The sequence below is a fragment of the Larimichthys crocea genome, chromosome II, assembly GCF_000972845.2.
Source record: "Larimichthys crocea isolate SSNF chromosome II, L_crocea_2.0, whole genome shotgun sequence".
Taxonomy (NCBI): domain Eukaryota; kingdom Metazoa; phylum Chordata; class Actinopteri; family Sciaenidae; genus Larimichthys; species Larimichthys crocea.
The window spans coordinates 12,027,209-12,049,541 of NC_040012.1; the positions used below are offsets into that span (position 1 = coordinate 12,027,209).

The 22,333-nt window shown below is 41.3% G+C and overlaps 1 protein-coding gene across 16 annotated transcripts in view; it reads left to right on the top strand.

Moving 5' to 3' along the window:
* adgrl2b.1 (adhesion G protein-coupled receptor L2b, tandem duplicate 1) overlaps nt 1–22,333 on the top strand; it is a 127,381-nt gene that overhangs the window by 102,164 nt on the left and 2,884 nt on the right. For 11 of the 16 annotated variants that reach the window (XM_019262210.2, XM_019262211.2, XM_019262218.2 and 8 more), the window contains 12 exons: nt 4,055–4,238; nt 5,793–5,915; nt 6,254–6,459; nt 6,960–7,133; nt 8,796–9,005; nt 10,189–10,409; nt 11,181–11,247; nt 14,117–14,208; nt 15,632–15,800; nt 16,885–17,013; nt 18,396–18,492; nt 19,595–19,720. In XM_019262210.2, coding sequence (XP_019117755.2) covers nt 4,055–4,238; nt 5,793–5,915; nt 6,254–6,459; nt 6,960–7,133; nt 8,796–9,005; nt 10,189–10,409; nt 11,181–11,247; nt 14,117–14,208; nt 15,632–15,800; nt 16,885–17,013; nt 18,396–18,492; nt 19,595–19,720 — 1,798 coding nt within the window. The remainder of the gene's footprint in view (nt 1–4,054; nt 4,239–5,792; nt 5,916–6,253; nt 6,460–6,959; nt 7,134–8,795; nt 9,006–10,188; nt 10,410–11,180; nt 11,248–14,116; nt 14,209–15,631; nt 15,801–16,884; nt 17,014–18,395; nt 18,493–19,594; nt 19,721–22,333) is intronic. The other 5 variants (XM_019262221.2, XM_019262214.2, XM_019262215.2 and 2 more) reach the window with 1 other exon arrangement.

Consider the following 22,333-nt stretch of genomic DNA (forward strand, 5'->3'; position numbering starts at 1 on the left):
CGTCTTTCTGTCAATCTGAGGATGCTGATGTCCTGTTTTCCCTCCTTCTATGTGCTATCACTTGTACATCTTTCTTTCATTTGTCTCCCCTCCTCCTTTTCTCCCTCCCCCACTCGTTCTCTCTCTCTCTCCATCTCTCTTGTCGGCTTTTCATACGTTGTGTGAATAATTGCCTTCCCACGGTCGTAATTGCACCTCCCTGTCAGCTAGAAGTGTGATCAAAGTGGCAGTGTGCTCAATTTTCACTTGCTTACATCGTACAATTTCTAGTCTTCCATGTCCCCTTAGCAAAAAAAAAAAAGAGAAAAAAAATCTCCCCTCCTGTTGCAGTTGTGTTTTATCTCTGGTATTAATTTCTGAGTCCATTAATATGTTTGTTTCAATAATAATAACATGTCAGTCACTCCCGAGACATTTTGTTTTTCATGCGCTGTGACAGAATTTATTTCCTTGGGTAGGTTCCTCTGGAAGACAAGGGCATGGTGCAAACACTCTGGAGGAGACGTCTTGCATGGCATATTACAAATGATCTGATTTTTGTGTTTCTCAATGGCTCAGGGGGACTCCCCTTTAACTGCTGGTTGTTTTCACTTGAGGTCTATTTTGCTGAGAACTGATTTAGAAATCCCCGCAGACAGATGGGAACCTAATTTGTCTAAAACTGTTATTTTTCAGAAAATGATTAAAACCCTGTGTTTTTAAAATAACTGAGCAGTACGTCGTCAGATGGTCGAAATCAAGCTCAAACTGAGTTACATCGAGATGTTTTTTAACCAGCAAATGTTGAGATATGTGTTTTGTTTAATTACAACCATTGACAGTATAAATATGGACGTTATATTCGTGACGTCACCCGTAGGTTTCTGAAGAGCCGTATGTGAAGCTCTGTGGCAGTCATGCCTCATGCCTCAGTACAGTTGTCAGTTGTCAGAATTAGCTATAGAGACCAAAACATGTTAATATCTGCTGTGAAATTGGACATTTTAACATGGGGGCTTATGGAGAATGACTAGTTCTGTAGCCAGCCTCAAGTGGTCATTTAAGGAAATGCAATTTTTGGCACTTCTGCATTGGCTTTACTTGACAGCCACGGAAGTTGCCGCTTGATTCGAACAGCCGTATCTGAGGCAGTAAATGCATCATGTTACATTATCATCAACATACGGGTTACTAAATTTCTTGAAGCTATTTGTGCTCAGTTTTTCCTGACTCGAGGGCAAACGCTAGACGAAACCGCAAACTGCAACTTCTCCACTCCCGCATTCCTCAGGCCTCAAATACATAAAACATTAGTGTTTGTAGACTTGTTTTTTGAGTAAAGAATACCTTGTATTTATTCAAACAACAGCCAATTCATCCAGAAACTGTCTCCAACCAACTGCCTGCTATTGTTATGTTTTCTTCTAGTCTCCTGCCTCCTGGCAGTTGTACAAAACTGAACCCAAGACAAAGTGAAACACCATCGCTTCATCACTGTTTACCTTTAGTAAGCTAAAGGTTTAGTAGTAAACCTTTACCAGTTTGATGATCCAATAAAGTTTTTAGTCTTTTTCATACTTTCATTGGTTAAATATATGTGAAAACCTGCAGACCCTTTGCTATTGCTAAAGGGTGACCAATAGTATTGAATTATGACAAAAAAGAGACAGAATCCTGACTCTTTGGATGCCGCTGTCGGTCAGTCTGTCAGCACTGGTCTAGACTGAAATTAATCTCTACAAACAGATATCTGCATATGAGTGCAGAATCTGTAGGCAAGAGACCAAGGTTTTGGCACCAGAAGTGTTCTATTTTTTATTTGTAGTCCGAGGAGTATTGACCAGTCATGTTTGAGCAGGCTTTAGTTCCAACAGTCTGCTTATGGAGATTAGCAGAAGTTTGTCGTCGTCATTCTTGTGTATTGCTAATTGAACTGTGGAGGAAGTCTTGGCCTGGATATCTGTTTTCCAAGTATTTACTGGCTATACCAAAAGCCCAGAAAGATCGGCTCTTGCCCCAAGAGGCTAAATCGTCCTCAGAAGATAGCTGATGGGTTCCAAGATTGGACTGAAGAACGTTGGATGGATTGCCACAAAATTTAGTTTTTGTGTTTTGACATTCGTGATGCCCAGTGGACTGATGACTTAGGTGATGATGACTTTTCCCTCTGCCTTTAGTCATTTTGGATTTTAAAAGAGTGCTCCACAGATTTGGCATTGCTCCTCTAACATGATGGATAGTTTTTCAAAAATCCAAATCAATGCAGTAGAAACACAATATATCAAACTTTGCACCACTGTAAACAGACTTTGACGTGTAAATATCTCAAGACTTATTGGATGGATTGTCATAAAATGTATACCCTCCTGATGAATTGTAATAAACTTTGGTAAACGCCAAACTTTTAATGCAGTGCCATCACCGTGCCAACATTTTCATTTGTCCAAATTGCAAAAGTATTGACCTCAGGTGTGCCCCGTGTTTAGCGCTAACTTGCAAATGTTAACATGCATTTGTTGCTCTTGAGGTCAGTGCTGTATGAATTTTTGCTGAGCTCACCACCTCCTCTCTTTAGCTATAACGAGCCACGGGGGCTCCCCTGGTGGCACCCCTGTGATTTGTAGTGACCTCCACCCAGGCGAGAATTAAAGAGGATTCAATAAGAACACAGATCTTTCCTGTGCTACACAAATTAGAGACAGACGACTTTTTTTCCCCCCGCTTTTGGATTTCATGGGTCCTTTGAGAATGGCTCACCAGGGGAGGGGGAGACCATTTAGTGTCTGTCTGGTTATAATGGCTCCGACCCTGTAATAGCCACTACTACTCTCTCTCTCTCCCCCTCTCTTTCTCTCTCTCTCCCTCTCCCACACACACATACACTTAACTCCCATCACAGTCACAGCTCGCAAGCTTCTAGTTGCCTGCAAGGTCAGGGCCACTGAGATTGATTTCTGCGCTCCGGCCCGAGATATAAAGACATGCTGAGAGCCCTGTGTCTGGATACAGTCATCATCGCTGCGGTTTATACGAGCTCAGTGGTTAAATGTTGCGGTTAATCATATATTGGTGCAGACTTTGGTTGATCCCCTTTCTTGTTATTCCAGGCAAATGGATAATCTTGTCTGTGGTCAATTAGTGTTTTGGATAATCACAGCTGTGACTAATTGGTACAGTGAGCAAGGGTTTGTTGTGGTTAATTACCGTTATTGTGGTGGGCCTTGCTCTGGTTAATGGCACCTATGGTTAAATTGTCACTCTGATTTATCACACCAAGAGTTGCTCTACATTCTGAATCTGGGATTTTAGAAAGATAGCGACGGTGTGGTTGATTGTGTCAGACAGGAGTCATGAACTCTCCCTGGCAGGGTCAAAGGAAACTCTTGTTTTATCAACATATGATACTTGTGTGGGTTTGGTGGAATGTTTTGCTTACTTACTGCTTATCAGAAAGCAGGAAATTAAAGGATTGCAATTTAAAACAAGCAGAAATCCCCCCCTCATCTTGATTCGTGTTGCAACTCCGGGCATGGATTTCATAGGAATGCCCCCTTTCCTACATGACAATAGTATTCAAGGCCATTGTAGGCAGTTCTTGTTAGAGAAATGGTGGGCTATTGTTCATGACAATTGTTCTTTTGGAAAATAGCTGCTTAAAACCAGGAATTGTGAACGCAGCATTGTCGACAGCTTCATTCAGTGAAGGAAAAAAATACATTTCTATGTATTTCTTTTTCCTCCCTGAAGCATTTTTACATTATTCAATAAAGAAATCGGCTCAAGAGAGCCTCCCACAGATTAGGCCTATTTTTTTGTAAACAGAATATAGAGTAATACACATTGAATTTTTTATCATCATTATTATTTCAGTTACCCTTGACGTTCTTGAACCCTTGTGTCTCCAGTCGGAGTGATCTGGATATTTCAATTTCAGTCGTTGTTGCTGCTGTCACTGTCGGCCATGCATGCCCTTTTTTTTATCATTTGCTACCCAGTCCCCACTCATTGTTATTAAACTGAAGTTATGATGGGAGGAAACAGCAAGCTGACATTTCACTTGTCTCCATGGATACAGGCAATTGTGGACACCGTTGACAACCTCCTGAGGCCGGAAGCTCTGAAATCCTGGAAAGACATGAATTCCACAGAGCAAAGCCACGCCGCCACAATGCTACTGGATACACTAGAGGAGGGGGCATTCGTCCTTGCAGAAAACCTGATCGAGCCGGCAATCGTAAAAGTCCCTGCAGAAAATATCAGTAAGTTCCTCTCTGATAACTACACATCTGTGCGTCACAATTCATGATGCTGATAGATGTTTTTCTTCTTGGCTGTGCACCAGCTCTCAGTAAAAATGTTTCAAATTGAAAGGTAAAATTGTCTTCAGGGTTTTGTACCTTGACAGCTATCAAAATCCTAATTTAAAAAATGGCCACGTCATGCTTCTGTCACAATAAAAGATTTAACCAAGCATATGTGTCCGCACAGGCAGTTTATTAGCAACATGATCTCATTCATATAAGTCACCTTTGTGCAGTGAACTGTCATATTTCTACTCATTGCTCTTGGTTGCCATGGTTATGTTCTCCAACTCCCTCTTTTTGTCTTATACCTCACTGATTTTTAATCTTTTTCTTTCATCGTAAAGTCACCTCATTGAATGTGTGCTGCAAGATGAACTGTCCAGACCTCTGGGGGAAAACAAAGAAACCAATTGAATGGCATTGTTCCATTCATACAGCACTCTGTATCTGTTCTCTCCAAGCCTTTCCCATTAAATGGTAGTTAGCTGAGCTGATAAGGACTAGTTGTTCTTTTTTTCTAAAATAATCACTGTTTAACACATTGTGTAATGTGCTGTATAGCCAATATACAGCATATTACACAATGTGTTAATACTTAATCACTGAATTCAGGCAGTTTTTATGAACTTGTCAAGCTCATACCTCATCAGCACAACAGAGATAATATTCCAGTCGATAAAAACATAAAGCCACATCAAGAAACACACAACCGCAGAGAACAGCTTACCTGACCTCCCTTGAAGTGTCGGAAAAATGTGAAAATGATTGTTGCTCCTAATTAGCAGTTTGTCCAAATGGCACCTGCAGGCGAGCATCAAGGGCAAGACAGGAGAGGGCGGGGGGGGGGAGCTGAGAGCGAGGTAAAACAAACTAGACAGAGGGAGGAAAGCAACCACAGAACAATTCCTCATCTCCGTCTGTCAGAAGCCATCTATCTGAGGAAGTGAGGCCGTTTCTGATGGGTAGAAGTGTGCTGATACGTGTGTCCCCCTGACCCTTCAGTAATTTCACACATCAAAGGGAGCACCACCCGGCAGCTGGTATACCGGAGAGAGGGGCTGTAGGAATTTGGAGGATTTTCAGAGATTTGCTCTTCGAGCCCAGAGTTATCTGAACCCACAGGGGAAAGAAAAAGTGAAAGTAAAAGCTCAATGATATTTTTGATCCTATGAATATTTGACATTCATGCCGCAGTCGGCTATGCGCTTGCATATGCTCATCCTCTATCGCCGCCCTTGTTGTTATTTTTCCTTTTTGCGCTTGCCTCGGAGGCTTTCACAGCGCCAACCAGCAGCTTTGTGACATGGTTTCTTAAATAAATGACACTCTACGGGGCCTTGCCAATAAGATTTGATTCTGTTACGGTTACAATGAAGTCTTTACAGATATCCTGCTGGGTTTTAGCTTTGGTAAACAACATGACAACTGATTTTTAAATGCTGCCCATGAGTAATAAATCTCTCTCTTTGTATCTCTCGCTGTGTCCCCTCACCTCCTATCATCACTCAGTGTTGGATGTCTACGTGTTAAGCACTGACGGTCAGGTGCAAGACTTCAGGTTCCCACAGACAAGCAAAGGTGGAGCATCCCTTCAGCTCTCCTCCAACACTGTCAAAGTCAACAGCAAAAATGGTGAGAAAAGTAGCACTGCTGTAGAAACGTTGTCAAATCATGGTTGAGTTTGAGCTTGTCGTTACCTTTTTGGGTAGCAGCTGACATGGAAAAATCAGCTCTTGATGGATATGTTTGTTTTCTTTCATGCAATGAAGATGATTAAATATTTTAAAAGGAGAACTTTTGAGAAATGCATTTATTTGTTTTCTTAACCAAGAGGAGGATACAACGCCTTATAGCAAACTAATTATTAATACATACGTGATGGTTTTTGCTCAGAATTAAGAACAAAATTTGCATTCTGCTTGGTTATCCTCCCTCCGTGTGTCTGATGATGTTATTATTGCCGGTTTCAGGTGTGGCCAAGCTGGTATTTGTGCTCTACAAACACCTGGGTCAGTTCCTCAGCACCGAGAACGCCACGCTGAGGGGAATGGGGGACCTCAACAAACGTAACCTCTCCCTTACCGTCAACTCCCACATCCTGTCAGCTTCTATAACTAAGGAGTCCAGCCGTGTGTTTGTGGCCGACCCCGTGATCTTCACACTGGAGCACCTGGATGTAAGCCTCCTCCTGAGACTCCCCCAGACAACACTATAGAGCCGGGCTGTTAAAATACTGAAACGGCTGCACAGCCCTTTGCAGCGAAGGGCAAATGCAGCACTTTGATGTATTATTGTTGCAAAAAAAACTGTTGGGAGCCGAGAAGCGAGCGGAGGAAAGCATCTGTGTTATGCTAAAGTGTTGTGGGTGGTTCTTTAGCACTAATCAAAGACGGAGATCTACAGAAGCAAGAAGCTTCTTTTCTGTGTCGTGTTTCGACATGGACATGTTTGTTCTTTACTTGGATCTCTCTAATCCCCTTTCTTTCTTCCATCAAACTAATTGTTAAAACAAACACATACAAACACAGGCTACACATCCCGTCTTTTACAGATGCAGACATGAAATATACAATGTGTGTCTTTCTGTGCAGTCATACATATTGCATGTTCATATATGTTTAATCGTTTTTTTTTTTTTGTTTGTTTTTTCTCTCCCGGTTTGTTTGTGTTTTGTAGAAGGAGCACTATTACAATCCCAACTGTTCCTTCTGGAATTACTCAGAGCGCAGCATGATGGGATACTGGTCCACTCAGGGCTGTAAACTGCTGGAAACCAACAAGAGTCACACCACTTGCTCCTGCAGTCACTTGACCAACTTCGCCATCCTCATGGCTCATCGGGGAAATGTGGTAAGTGGCCCTCTCCGTGTGGTTTGAGCGAGCTATTTTTCTGTCTTCAGTTAGTTGCACTTCCGTCTCGCTGATAGATTTGTGCGCGCACGGCAAGAACAAGAATGGCATTTCAGTGGAGATAATTAGATTATTGCTGGAGGAGAAGGTAAGGGGCGGGGGGAGGAGGGGAGAGGTGGAGAAAAAGGAAGCGGGCTGTCACTTTAAAAGAGCGAGACTGTGGATCAGGATAGGAAGTGCCATACCATTAGCAGAAGTAATTATATTTTACCTATGGTCCGTGTCTAATATTCCTCCGTCCATATGTCCCTGAGAATCATGGGAAACAGTATAACCTCAGCTTTAACTCACGTTTCGACCCCTCTTGAAGTGGCGTAGGATCCATTTGGTCTCAAAATGCAATTACAATCCAATTACATGATAAATAGCATGTGTAGCAGGGACCTTGCCAGTAATAAACGTGGAGGATAAGTTTGCGGTTCGTTTAATAATATGTCCCAACTCATGAACTCTGTCCCTGTCATCTGTCTTAACCTCAGCCTTAACCACAGCTTGAAACCAGAGCCCCGAGGCTAGGCTTAGCCTCACGCCGATTCCTTGCACATCACCTCAACTGCAACTCCTGCCCTCAATAAAATTACAAATATCACAGGACGAATTGCCTCACTTTTCGGGCCACCGTGTCCTTGAGTGATATTTTGTATGGTCAAGTCTGCTATTTTCACATTTGCCTGGTGCCCGTCTTGAAATATGCTCAGTTTTAGTTTTTTTTTTCATTTAAATGCAGCGTGATCTGACCTCAAAAAGAGAGAACCCACATGTGGACGTCACGTCACATGGTCGTGGTTCTTTGGGACAGATTTTCAGCTTTCTGCAACATGGGGCCCTATAATGTGATCTATGCATGTTGGGGTTGAGTGCCAAATGTCATCAGGTACGACCAGGTTCACAATTTAAGACAATGCTCACGTGCCCATATGGGCATTGAATCATTTTTTGTTGCTGGAGTAAATTTAATTTTTTTTTTTTTTTTAATTCCTCTCTTTCAACGTGACTCTTTCCAGAGTACAAAATCCACTGTAGGCATTTTCTTTTTTTTCTTTTTTTGGCAAAAATATATTCAAGATTTTGTCTGAAGCTAATATGAACCTCATGAGTTGGGCAAATTTAGTTATGTTTTTCAAAGTTACTGTCTTTTTGGTATAAAATTCCTTCTTTTGTTACTTTCCTCCACTGCAGCTTAACCTCTGAAACAGTCTGTGGAAACATAGAGAAAGCTTTTGTACTCAAAAGGATGAACTTTGGAAGACATCTACTTGATTTGTCACCTCTGACTGCTGAAGCTTCATATTAGCTTCAAATAAATATTTTTCCACAGAACAAAGACTGTGGATTTTCTCCCACATCTCTCTCAAGATAATAGTCCGTGTGAGCAGGAGGAATTATTACAGCAAGCAAAACCTGTGCCTCAATATTCATATGGGCACATGAATATTATGTCTAGGCAGTCATGAAAAAAACGCATCGCTTAGGAATATTCATTTTCATTATATGCCTTGAGATTTGCACTTCAACTAATACGGCTAGATGTGCTTAAATGCCACCAACGATTATGAAAAGTGTGGAGCTGAAGGTCAGTCTGTCATGTCTGTTTCTGTGCAGGGGGATGGGAGCGTCCACGAGCTTCTTCTCACCGTCATCACTCGTATGGGTATTGCCGTGTCTCTCGTCTGCCTGGCCATCAGCCTCTTCACTTTCTGCTTCTTCAGAGGCCTGCAAAGTGACCGCAACACCATTCACAAAAACCTCTGCCTCAACCTCTTCATCGGCGAGCTCGTCTACCTTGTGGGCATCAACATGACGGAACCAAAGGTAGATTGGAAATTATAGTGCGGAGGGTTTTGTCTTTCTACTGATGAATGGGCTCATCTGCTGTGATTAACCTTTAAAGACTTGGATTTCTCACTTAATTTTCCTTTAAGTGGCTTTAAAGTGTGCAGAAAAAAAATCCACATTAGACTAAAAATAGCACATATCCATCCTGTATCTGCTCATTTTGACACTTGAAAATCTCATAGTGCTGAATCTGAGTCAAGTAGTTTTTTTTCAGGGCTGCGCTATTTTATCAAATATAAATATTCTGTGCATGATTGTATACACAATTCTGCATCATTTCTAACTTGAGATTCTCTGTCTTTGAACAAAGCTCAGGCACACAAATGTGCATTTTAAAGATGAACCCGCCAGCCCATCTCATGAATAGTTATGGGATCAGTACCATTTAGGGTAGAATTATACACATCCTCGAGTGTTTCTAAGATTTTTTACCAAATATACATTTTAGCAGTACAGTATAATAGTTTAGTTGTTGGGGAAATTAGGGATGTAATAAATCCGTTTATAAAAAGTTCGACCAGACAACCATCTTTGATATTCAAATGTGCATATTGTTAGCTTTAAAAATGTGGTAATTACATTCTGGGCCACTTGGGGTTAGTGCAACAAGCTGGCAAATGTGTTAGTTGACTTTTTACGCATCCAGCATTCATTTGGAGCTGTGTTTCTGTCCAACTGATGAATGTAAGGTCAGTATTCACTCTAATTTTAGCTCTCATTTTGTCTCTATGGACTCCTGAGGGAAATATCTGGCCCTTAAGCAGCTAAATGCTCCACTATGTTCACCAGATTGTAAAGTTTCTTCGGGCAGGTAGTGAACAGCGGGTTTTTTAGTTTTTTTTTTCAGCTGCCTCCTGGGACCAATATTGAGCTGACATATGCTAAAAAAAGTGACCCCTTCCACATTACTTGTAGTTATTCGATACAATCAAAAATATTGATTACAGCAGCTTTAAGCAGAGCCACTGTTGATCCAACAGACGCTGTAATCTAGATAAACTGGGCTAATGTCACCAGTCAGTGAACTTTTAAACTCTAAACTAAAGCATGCGCAATCAGTCGTAGTAACTAGGAAATGTCAGATCCAGCTAACCCCAAATTATCCCTCTAAACAACCCCTTACCTTTGTGTGTGTTCTCTGCATATGTCCTCCTGTCAGCTGGTGTGCTCCATCATCGCCGGCGTTCTCCACTTCTGCTTCCTGGCTGCGTTCGCCTGGATGTGTCTGGAGGGCGTGCAGCTGTACCTCATGCTGGTCGAGGTGTTTGAGAGCGAGTTCTCGCGCAGGAAGTACTACTACGTCTCTGGGTACCTCATCCCGGCTGTTGTGGTGGGCATTTCGGCAGCCATTGACTACAGAAGCTACGGCACACAGAGAGCGTGAGTGTGACATCTTTGCAGATTCTTCTTTTGTCGGATTAAAATCGGGACCATTAGTTCTTCCTTCTCCCCATCAAGCCAGGCCCACACAGCATGCATGTATGTGCTAATGATAGTAATATCACAAAGAGTAGTCCACCTCTGCCCCATGGCAAATTTACACCCTGTCACTGCGAAAAAGAAAAGGCTCCGAGCAAAGCTGCAACATTAATGAATGCACCAGCTAGCCGCACTGGCCTGCTGGGTTTTTATTCTTTGCATGTGGATAATTGCCGGCCTTGTCAGTTAAAAGTGTATGTACTTCTCCACTGGTCTTCATCCAAGCAGCAAGCTTTATGATTTGTAAGACTGCAATCCTCTAATTTATGGGATTTAAGTAAACTCTGTTTTTATTGCTGTAGTCTTCACTTCATTTCTGCTTCCTGGTGATAAACACAGGCCGAGGTGCAATTCATTTTTTTGCCGTCTGCAATACATTGTTTACTGTTCAGAGTCTTAGGTACACAGTCCGACATCCCACATTTGTAGACATTTGCAGACTGTGAAGTCATGAGTCCAGTAACCACTGGCTTTTAGACTGCAGCTTTTCATGGCATGAGTCCAACATCCCCTCAAGGTCGGGTTTTCTTCTCTGTGGTCAGAGGAGTCTCTAATTCTGTTGCTGTGGCCTATCATCCAGCCAGCACTGCTCGGCCCTGATCAATGAGACACAACTTTGTTTTGGCAATGGGATGATTTAATGAACTGTATATCACCTTTTCCCCATCGTAGATGCTGGTTGAGGGTTGATAACCATTTTATCTGGAGCTTCATCGGACCCGTAACCTTCATAATTGTGGTAAGTTGTAATTTTGTGCATGCGTGATAACTTTTTTTTCATTTATTTTTTCCTTCAAAGAAAAGCTCTGAAAACAGCTATGGATTTTCTTTTCTCCGTGCATGTGTTGGCAGCCTCTTAGCTCTTCTTTCTCCGATCAATTTGCATGAAAGGAAAGTGGACCCATTATAGCTGACACGAGGACATCAGTGTCCACTCAGCTATGAAATCCTCTGAAATCAGAATTGGTGAGCGGCAACAACTTAAAGCTGTTTGGTCCTTGCTGAACATCTAGAGAATAGTCCCCCCCCCCCTCCCACTGCAATCAGGAGGAGAAATCGTCTCAGGCATGAAGGTCATTTGCTCAGTGGGAAAACAAGGGTGGTGGTGGGGGGGGGTGAACATGGAAGTAATGAGTGGGTGGGCCAGACAACCATTACTACAGCTCATAGCCCTGCTGAGGATCATGACACATCCCCGGCCAATCCTAGCACACGGACATCTCCATCTTCACCTTTTAATATTTCATGTGGTGTGCTGGGTGTTCACAATGCACACACACACACACACACACATTTATAACACATGCATGCAGGAATACATGCATAGAACCTTAAACAAACACTCACAGCGTAACCATATAGGCGCATACTTTAATACACATGTACTGTAAATCTGTCCATAGGCTGTAAATACACGTAAAACTGAAGTGCTGCGTCGGCAGCGCTGTATTTGGCAGAGAAGCCAGAGACCTGAATATTGTAGAGGACAGTTCCTCAGAGACCGGGCATGAGGGGGGGAGTCCATATGTAGTTTGCCTCAGCTTTCTGCAGAGTGCCTCCCTGCCTACTCGCCTCACTGTCTGTCTGTCTGTCTGTCTGTCTGTCTGTCTGTCTGTCTGTCTGTCTGTCTGTCTGTCTGTCGGTCTCATCGGATCTGTGTCATCTCCTGCGGCTGTGTTAAATGCATCTCCAGCCACTCAATTCATGCGACGTAAATCGGCCCCAGTGGCTGAGAGACAAAACTCGGCATTACCCTAAGCTGTGATCTAAAAGCCTCCTTCTGCCTTCTTAGCCACTCCTTTTTCTTCCATGTTTCTTTGTTGGTTTCCATCTGCTTTCCACACGCACTCTCGTTGTTTCTATGTAAAGAAGGAAGAAAATGAAGTGTCTGAGAACACTAGGTGGAGATCACTCTGCTTTGTTTCCTTGCCAGCCATGCTTTTTGTCGTTTATTTTCCTTCGTGTACAGTCGATTGGTCATGTCTTTCAATATATTCGCTCAGAGCAGATCTGGGATTGAAGTTTTTAATAATGTAAAAAAGAAAAAAAAATCCGGATATAGTCTTGTTTTTCATTGAATATTTACCAGAAGTACATTTCAAAGGTTTAATATGGTATCGGTCAAATTGAAGCAAATCTCCTCCCTTTCCTCTCGGTGGCCACGGGCTCTCCAGTGCTTACAAAGAGATATCCTGAGAGCATGGAAACCTTTCTGGATGTATGGCTTGAATCACTTAATTTTTTTTTCCTGGCTTCAGTAAAAATTGTTTCTAAAATATGGCACTCGTCTCCGTTCTTTCCTCTCTCTGTACTTTTCTTTTGAGCTTTTGTCGGCGGTACATCAGATCTGTTTGGACTACAACAGATAGGCATTCTCATATTCGATGAGGATTTGTCAAACAAAAGACGGGAAGACATTCTTCAGTGCAGCTCATGTTGAAGGACAGGGCTGTGTGAAATAGACCAAAGAGTTAATTTCTCACTGTTGTTGTTCTCTTTGGAAGTCTACTTTATGATCCGCACTGAGCTATTACATTTTCTTATTCCTCTTAGTAAATGTATGCTGGTGTTGTCACTCACTATTGAGCCAAAACCACCACAGATTAAGCAACACTCTGAGTCAATGTGCAACATAACAACAGAGGCTAGCAGCCAGTGGTGGGATGTAACTAAGAACATTTACTCAAGTACAAATTTGATGTACTTGAACTTGATGAGTATTTTCTTTACATACCACTTTATGCTTCTTTACCACTTCATTTCAGGTGAAATATTCAACTTTTTACTCTTTTTACAAATGTAATGCTTATAAAATACGATCCTTTGTGATTGATTAAACTGTCCAACTACCAACTACCCTTTACAAGTAGAGCCAAAATGATTAGTCAAATAATCGATAAGTAGAAAATTAGAGAAAATTATTAACTATCTTGATTATAGTTTTTTTTCCATAAGACATTTGTTTCCAGCTGCTCAAATATAAGGATTGTTCTAATGTTTTTTTTAATGATTTCAATGTTCGCTCTGATATATTTATTGAGTTTTTACCAGAAGTACATTTCAGAGGTTTAATATGGTATCGGTCAAATTGAAGCAAACCTTCTCCCTTTCCCCTCGGTGACCATGGGCTCTCCAGTGCTTACAAAAAGATATCCTGAGAGCACGGAAACCTTTCTGGATGTATGGCTTGAATCACTTAAATGTTTTTCCTGGCTTCAGTAAAAATTGTTTCTGGCACTCGTCGTATATCTTATGTTGATTTCAAGGCTGTAGTTATTAAATTTTACAAATGAGAAAATAATCCATAATGAAAGTAATCATCGGTAGCTGTCCCGTAAAAAATACTACAACATTAAAATGCTGCTTACACACTAATTAATGAGTAATAATAAGCTCTTGATATATATAACATATAATAGAATCACAGTCAAATGAGCCATAAAGTACTTAGACTGATAAATAGCATTTTTTTACATTGTGTAATATTTTCTACAGTGTGTTTTCAGTACTTTTGTTAAAGTAAAAGACCTGAAAAGGGATCAAGCTACAGGAATTGGATGCCTGTCTAAGTGCAGTCTGTTAACCCAGATCCGCTTCTGTTTTGACAGGTCAATGTCATCTTCCTGGTGGTGACGATGTTCAAGATGGTGAAGCACTCCACCTCCATGAAACCCGACTCATCCAGGCTGGGGGGTATCAGGTGAGGGGTGTCACTCTGGGAGATTAGCTGGCCGCACTGTGGTTGCTCTGAGACTGTGTGTGTGTGTGTGTGTGTGTGTATGTGTGTGTGTATGTGTGTGTGTTGGGGGTCAGTTATGTGTGAAAAGAAAAATAATATGCACCATTACTGCCTTTACTTCCCTCCTGAATTTTCAAAAACCGCATTTGACCGATGTGTTTATTTGATTTTCTCTTCTCTTAAACCCGACCAGAGCAATATTTTTCCCTTTCAGATTTTATTTTGGCCTGTATAGGTGCTGCCTTTTTCCTTTTCTTCTTTTTTAAACTTCTTTTTATGATTTCAGTATTTGCACTACGCGGGGTTATATTGCCTTTTTTTTATTTCTTCATAACTGCATTTTTGACCTTTGGTATCTCTTTGCTCCTGTGCTGGCATAGTTTACAGGCTTTCTTGGAAGCTCAGCCAGATGCCTCATAGATTTTAAAGATGGTGAAAACGGAAAAAAGGACCCCCTACCATATTTCCGACTCCAGTGTGCTGCATTTGCTCGATAAAAATTCAAGCCCCCGTACATTTCTCTGCCTGGATTTTTGTTCAACAATATTTTTGAGGGCAGGCCAAAACATGTTATGTGGGCGCATGATTTTTAGGCAGCCACTCTCTGGATTTTGGTCTGAACCCAAAAAACAGGTATTGAATTGTTTTTTTAGGTCTGTGTAGCACAGAGAAAGCCGCATCAGTGGATGCTGGATTTCACACATTAAGCTAAGAAATCTAAACTCATTAACTGTCATTAATTAGGGTTTACATCAAATCCGCTTTGTTGTTAGTTGCTGTGTCAAAAAAAAAACAAGAAAGGGAAATAATTGGTGCTATTTTGTGTAATTATTCATTCTCGTATAAAAAGCACCGAAAACTGGACAGCAGGTCTAATCAACCATCGCTCTCAACACCACTTCTCGTCTTTCTGTGGATCCTCTCTCATGCGATATGTCGTCCCCATTTCTTCTCTCCTCTGCATGCCCGCCGTATCTCTCTCAGGGTGGCTCACTTCTCTCTTGTGTATCAATAACGACCAGCCATCGTCATTGAAAGTGACTGCGAAGTTATCTTATTTCCTCTAGGCTTTCCTGGAAGCCGCCAAGGGAAAACCTGCTGCGTTTGCAGTCTCTTCACCCACCAACTCCAAGGAAGACCAAGGAAATATTTTTCGACTCAGTGTCAAATACTGAGTGCACATTCACTCTGAAACTTTGTATCAGCATTAAATACTATACCACCACTAGTGAAACTTGTCTGAAAGGAAAATAGCAAATGAGCTTTCTTTCTTTTTATTTTTAACAAGCTGCTGTCCAGAGGCAGAGAAACGTCAAACCAAGCAAAGATGAAATCAACTTTTTCTGTTTCGCTAGTTAATATGGCTCTTCTTTCTCTTTTGCAGATCATGGGTGTTGGGAGCGTTTGTCCTTCTTTGCCTGTTGGGGCTCACATGGTCTTTCGGCTTATTCTTCCTCAATGAATCCTCCATTGTGATGGCTTACCTCTTCACCATCTTCAACACTCTGCAAGGGATGTTTATCTTCATCTTTCACTGCCTCCTCCAGAAAAAGGTAAGATTGTAATTGTCTGTTGTTCAATAAGGGAAATCAATCAAGGTGTTTGTGAGGCAGAAATGCCAACCATTTTCTTCTTCCAGCTTGATAAAAGCGAGGATTTGCTGTTTTTATCTGTCTTACATATCTGTAAATAAAAAAACTATTCTTTAATGTAATTGTTCAAAAAAGACATCACCTCGGAAATTATGACATTTTTTTTTTTACCATTTAGATCAAACAAATAACGAATGAGTCATAAAAATAATTGACTGAATAATCTTATTATAATGGAGCTGAAACAGAGTCAATGAATCAAGTCAGTGGGCAGAAAATAATTCAGCAACTAGTGTGATAATAGATTTAATAAACCGGCAAAAATACAAAAAAAAAAAAAAAAAAGGCAGAAAAGAAGCTTGTTTCCACTTTTCAGATGTGAAGATATGAAACTGATTTTATAGGCAGAAATTATTCATTGAGAAAATAATCTGCAGATTAATTGATAATGAGAATTATCATTAGTTACACAGTACTGCCAAGAATCTCTGATTTATTTCCAAATGTATTTAATCCTTGTACTGCAGGTGTGCATCTGTAAATATTGATATTGCAACATTTCATGATAAGTATTCACCCTCATGTGGCCACACACATATGGAAGGGCTTCCTCTCAACAATATTTCAACATGTTGTCACGGTGTTTGTTTTTCCCGTCCTTACAGATGTGGCATTTAAACTGCTGTCAGCTGGATGGCATTTGATAAAGATTTAGGATTTGCATCTCTCATGGGTGATGTAGTGATTCACCACCCATGAGCGTGTTCTCCTGATGTCTGTGTGGGTTTCCATCGGATGCTCTAGTTTCCTCCCACAGTACAAAGACATGCAAGTTAGATTAATTGGCGACTCTAAATTGCCCGTAGGTGTGAATCTGACTAGTGTGAATGTGACCTGTCCGGGGTGTACCCCGCCTCTCGCCCCTGCATCCCTCACGGATAAGTGGGTATAGCTAATGGAGGATAGCTGGATTTCTTAACAGGTTGGGGTGGGAGGGTTATGTTGCTGTCTGTGTGCTCAGTCCTGATCTCTTGTTTCTCTGTAGGTTCGCAAAGAGTACAGCAAATGTTTCCGTCAATCCCAGTGCTGCGGCGCGCTGCCGCCTGAGGGCCCCCACAGTTCAGCCAAGACAGCCACTTCTCGATCCACGGCTCGTTACTCATCCGCAACACAGGTACGCCCACGCCTCCGGGAATGAGATATATCAGGGTTTAGGATGTAGAAAACTATGAGTGGAAAGGCTTGTATGTAAATGAATTCAAGTTAATAAAATGTCAGTGGATGTTTTTATGTTTATAGACTGTTTTTTTGTTTCTTCACCAGGGAAGTCTGGTGATATTCTTTAGTTTTTTTGTCAACAAATCCCACGAAAATGCCAAAACCAACAATGAATTGATCCCACTGACAAGTATTTGTCTCTGTAGTCAAAACCTGTTATACCGTAGTGTATTCCTCTGTGCCGTAGAGCTCCCTTATTCTTCAAACGCTCATACAATTGAAGTGATTTGTTCAAGAAGACGAGACATGATGTCTCAGAGTAAATCAATGAATAACAGGTAACAAAACAAATCTGGGCACAGGCACAGGCCACAAAGGTACAACATGAATTACATAGCATATTTTCATAAAAGAAGGTAGGGCTATTTTCTTTCTTTATAAATATTAAATATTGAGACCAGACCTTACTAATTATTAGTCCTTGAGATTAAAGATTTAAAAGAGGCAATGTTCACCATTAATTTGAACCATTCATCAAAAAACAGGCTTTGTGTGACTCTTCCAGTGGCAGAGAGCATTTTTTGAAATACCAATAAAACCTGCCAATGCAAGTCCAAATGACAGTTTATTCAAAGAGTTGTCCTTGTGGCTGTGGAAATCAAAAAAAATATTAAGAGACAGTCAAAGGCATTGTTGGTTTTTGGTCTGTTTGTTAACAATCTGAAGGTATGGTAGCTTATTTCTAACTTTTAACTTGGATTTTATAACTGCAAAGCTGAGCCTCTTGAGCCATTTTGCTCTGTGTAATTACACAGTTTACCTTTTGAAATATAAATTCCAGTGCAGTACTTTTTTCTCACCAAGGTTTTTTTGTAAATATTAAGTACAGTGTAGCTAGCATTTTTTTCAAAAATGTTCTTTTATTTATGTTATCATGGTTGTGAAAGAGAATCCATTTGAAAAGAAAGAAAGTTTCTAAAAATTCATAGTCAGATAAGAAAAAATTGTTCAGTTGGATATACAACTCTCCAAACTCTTTAATCTTAAGAGCACTTCTGGGAATCTGATGGCGGTTTCTGCTTTTACTATCCAGAGCAGAAAGAGCTGCTCAGGGCCGACTTCTCATATTACGAGCTGCAAGATTAGTTCTTGGTATTGTTGGATCAATAGCTTGTGTTTCGTTTTTACCGTAGCAAGAGCGTGTCATTAGACGATGAGTTGGTTGAGGCTTAGGTTTGAATCACGAACACACATAGCCATTCTTGAGGTCCTCAGCCTTGAATAGAACAGCGATACCACGTTGAGTCCTGATCGGTGGCTTCTTTTCTTTCTATACAGAGTCGCATCAGGCGGATGTGGAACGACACTGTGAGAAAACAGTCAGAGTCATCCTTCATCTCTGGAGACATAAACAGCACCTCCACACTCAACCAGGGTAAGCAACCGTTTCCTCCACCACCACCAGACGAGACACATGCTCCATTCTCTTTGTGATGAAGCTCTGAATTCGAGATAAACGCTTCAAAGGATGCAGCTTACATGTTTTTTGTGGCAGCTTGGAAATGGAGAAGATGAGACCCCATTTAATGTTGGATTTCTCTTAGTGTTAAGCAATCATAAAAAAACAACAACAACAGCAGCAACAAAACAACATTAAATCCTGCCTGTGAATCAAAGTTCACAGCGTTTTTTTTCTCGCGATTTCCTACTTCACTGAGATCATTTGAGATGAGAGGTACAGAGACAGAAAAGAGGTGGCACAAAATGCTACTGATGAGGACTTGAGTTCAAAATCCAACCGACCCTGACTGGAGATGCCGACTGTGCAGCAGACGCCTCACTCATCTTCACCGCAGAGTGATTGTCAGGATGAAGGTTGGGGTTGGCGGAGATGAGCAAAGTCAGGCTGAGGTCAGAGCAGATATTTGGAGTGATCCCGACTCAGGCTTCAGTCTGTGCCAGCGCAGATTTGGCTGTAGTTACGAATTTAGATTCTTTCTTTAAAAAAAAAAAGAGACAGACATGCAAAGAACAGATATTCATCCAAATAACTGAGGATAGTTATTACGATCTTGAGGATTTAAACAAGCATGATGAGGATACTATATTATTCAGGGCAGGCCATTTAGACATGTTTTGTCTAGTGTCTCGCCTGGATGAGTTTGTTTAGATGAATTTGTCTCACGTAAACACTGGAGCTGATTGTGTTGCTAGGCTTTAGTCAACACTTGTAGTAATAATAATGTTTGTCAGTTACATCATCTGACTGTTTGGATAATGTCTTGCTCTGACCAATGTTTCTATGGCTGCCTTGTCCGTAATAGAAGGCAGACGAATCGCAGCTCGTAAATCTTTTGCAGTGTCAGATTTTGGACAGAGAACATCAGTGTTTGTTTATGTCGACAGCTACACAACGCACCACCACAGACTATGAAGTACAATACCCCAAGCTCTTTTTCCTCAACAGTTTTTTCCCCTCCTGATTTTTCTCCCTGTCTCTTTCTCTCTCTCTCTTCTTTCTCCTTCTGTTATTTCAGGGATGACTGGCAACTACCTCCTAACTAACCCTCTCCTCCGAACCCACGACACTAACCCTTATAACAACCTGCTGGCAGAAACTGTGGTGTGCAACACACCTTCTCCACCGGCCTTTCACTCCCCAGGTGCACATCCGCCCTCCACCTTTGTTCCTACATAGATCTGTGTTTGTTTTGAAGGTTACATTTTTGACATTTTAGGAAATACACTTGGGCGAGAGTAGGACGACGCCATTGATGCCGCTCTCATATCTCTCCGTTACGTATGAGGCTACAGCCAAGAGCCAGTTAGTTTAGCTTGGCATAGAGACTGCGAACTCAATTCTAGCCTAACTCTGTGAAATGCTGAAAAAAGTCATTCTTGCAGCACCTTTTAAATACCTCTAATTAGTTATAATTATAACTCGAACTGTGAAAACAGGTAACTGAACCAGCTATTCAGGCTCTGTCAGGCTGGTTCAAGGTAGCTGGCTAGCTACCAACACCTTTAAACCACACTTTGTTTAATATATATAAAAAAATTTTTTTAAAAAACGACAATTCGTCATTTTAGGGGCGATTATATGCTGTTATATTTCTTGGCTCGGAGCAGTTGCTAGGCAACCAACGCATACTCAAAGAAGTTGCTGTTCACGGCGGCCAAGAAATAGTCCAGCACATAATCCCCCTTTAAAATGGAGGCGTAGCGTTTTTCCTTCCTGGGATGTAGGCAGCAGAGCCAGGCTAGCTGTTCCCACCTGTTTTCAGTCTTTGTGCTAAGCTAAGCTAACCTGCTGGCTTCATATGAAAAAGGACAGATATGAGAGTGACGTCAGTCTTCTCATCTAACTCTCGCCTCAAAGTGTGTTATTAAAAACGTGAAAAAAAAATTGGTTGTGGTTGTGGCTGTGACACGGCATGCATTGAAAATGTCTTCATTCACACCTGCTCTGTATTTGCAGTAGTTCTTATCTACGTAAGTTTCCACTCTGTAAACAGAGAAGGAGATAAACTCAGACACGTCAATGCTATCTTATCTTGTCTACTGAGAAGTCGTGTGGGGATTCCTCTCTGTTCAATATGAGCTTCACACGTCGTGTCCACATAATTTATGCTGTTGAAATCTTTCAGTTGTCTTTAGTTTATTTCAGTTTAGACGGATTTAAAACACGACCGTGTTTATGGTGACCTACTTCCTCACTGGCAGAGCAAAAGAAACCCAATCAAAGGAGAAGAAGAAAAAAAAAACAGAAGCACATGACGCAATGCGGGCAGAGTCATAGCCCTCAGATATTCACAGGCATTTGATGATAAAAGAGAATATACAAAAACAGCAGTGTGGCACAAGTGTGTAAAGACAGGATATGCTGTAACATATAGTTTTAACCCGCTGCAGTCACCGCGGTCTTGTTTCATGCTACAAGCTCGCTTACAGCACAAAACACTCAGAGATAATGAAGCAGGGTTGGGACCAAACAATGTCTGCACAGAAAATCAAAGACATTTAAGGACTTTTGTGTGTATGTGTGTGTTTGTGTGTGTGTGTGTGTGTGTGAGCTCAGCAGCAGCCGAGCAGCTCAGACACAGAAGTCAGTGTGTACAGTATACAGACAGCTTGTGCTTTATTACCCTAAAATGTTTACCCGCTTAATCATTGTAGAATAATAGCGGGTTAACACTGGAGCACCAGAGACAAATAAAAAAAGGAGCGATATTTAATTAGCAGGTAATTTTAAATGTCAACGTAAACATCTGCTTTACCTGCAGAAAAAAAAAAAACACTCACCGCCTGTCAGGCGAAAACGCTGTACTTACCCGCGCTCAACGGCACATCCGGAAAGCAGGAAAGCAGTGACCAAAATTCCAAGATTTAACATATGGAAAATAGTTTGAGGAGAGCAGGCAGCGGTATGACACACAAATGTCAAAACCTGGTGTGAAGATCACCAACCAAGTCTGAAATGCACACAGAGACTGTTAAGTTCAAATTTTTGTCTGCTGTAGTCATTACATTTAGCTCCTGTAAAAGGATGAACGTGTCTTCTATTATAAGTGTATTAATACTAAGTAATACTCTGCAGATGTTCATCCGATGCAGTAAAATCGGTAAGGAGAACATCTTGGATGAGTCTCTGCTGGAACGGTTCCCAGAGTGCAGCTGTCGCCTTGTCCGGTTGAATTCTGTTCACATCATTTCCCTTGCTCCCGGTAGACAATACCTGTCGGCAGTAAAATCACTGCCTGAGCATAAACAAATGCAAATTTGCAAGTAGGGTCTATTCAGAGAAGTGTCTAATAATCTTCCTCTCCCCCTGTTTTTTTTTTGGGCCTTTTGCTCTCCGTGCTCCTTTTCACTCTTCCTGGAAATGTCTTTGATGTTGTTTTTAGAGCTACCTTTTTTTTTTTCTTTTCTCAGTTGCTATCATCCGTTTTCTGACACATTTTTCCCCCTTTTTCCTGTGCGCAAATACGGCCTGTGTCGTCGCCACCCTCATACTACAAAATGTCAGCCTTTCATTTACAGGCTCACAGTGTACCCAGTAAATAAAAAAAATCCTCATATCAAATCAAACTAGCCTCCCCTTCACTTTTATCCTGCTACTTGAGCTTAGTCATACGGCTGCACAAAATTGTGCTGCACCCTGTGCGTGTGTGTGTGTGTTCACATAAAAGTAATAGATGTACTCTTCTAAAAGGGAAAAAGAAATTATATGTGATTCAGGAAGAAATTATTTCATCAGGAAAATGTTCTTTTATTGT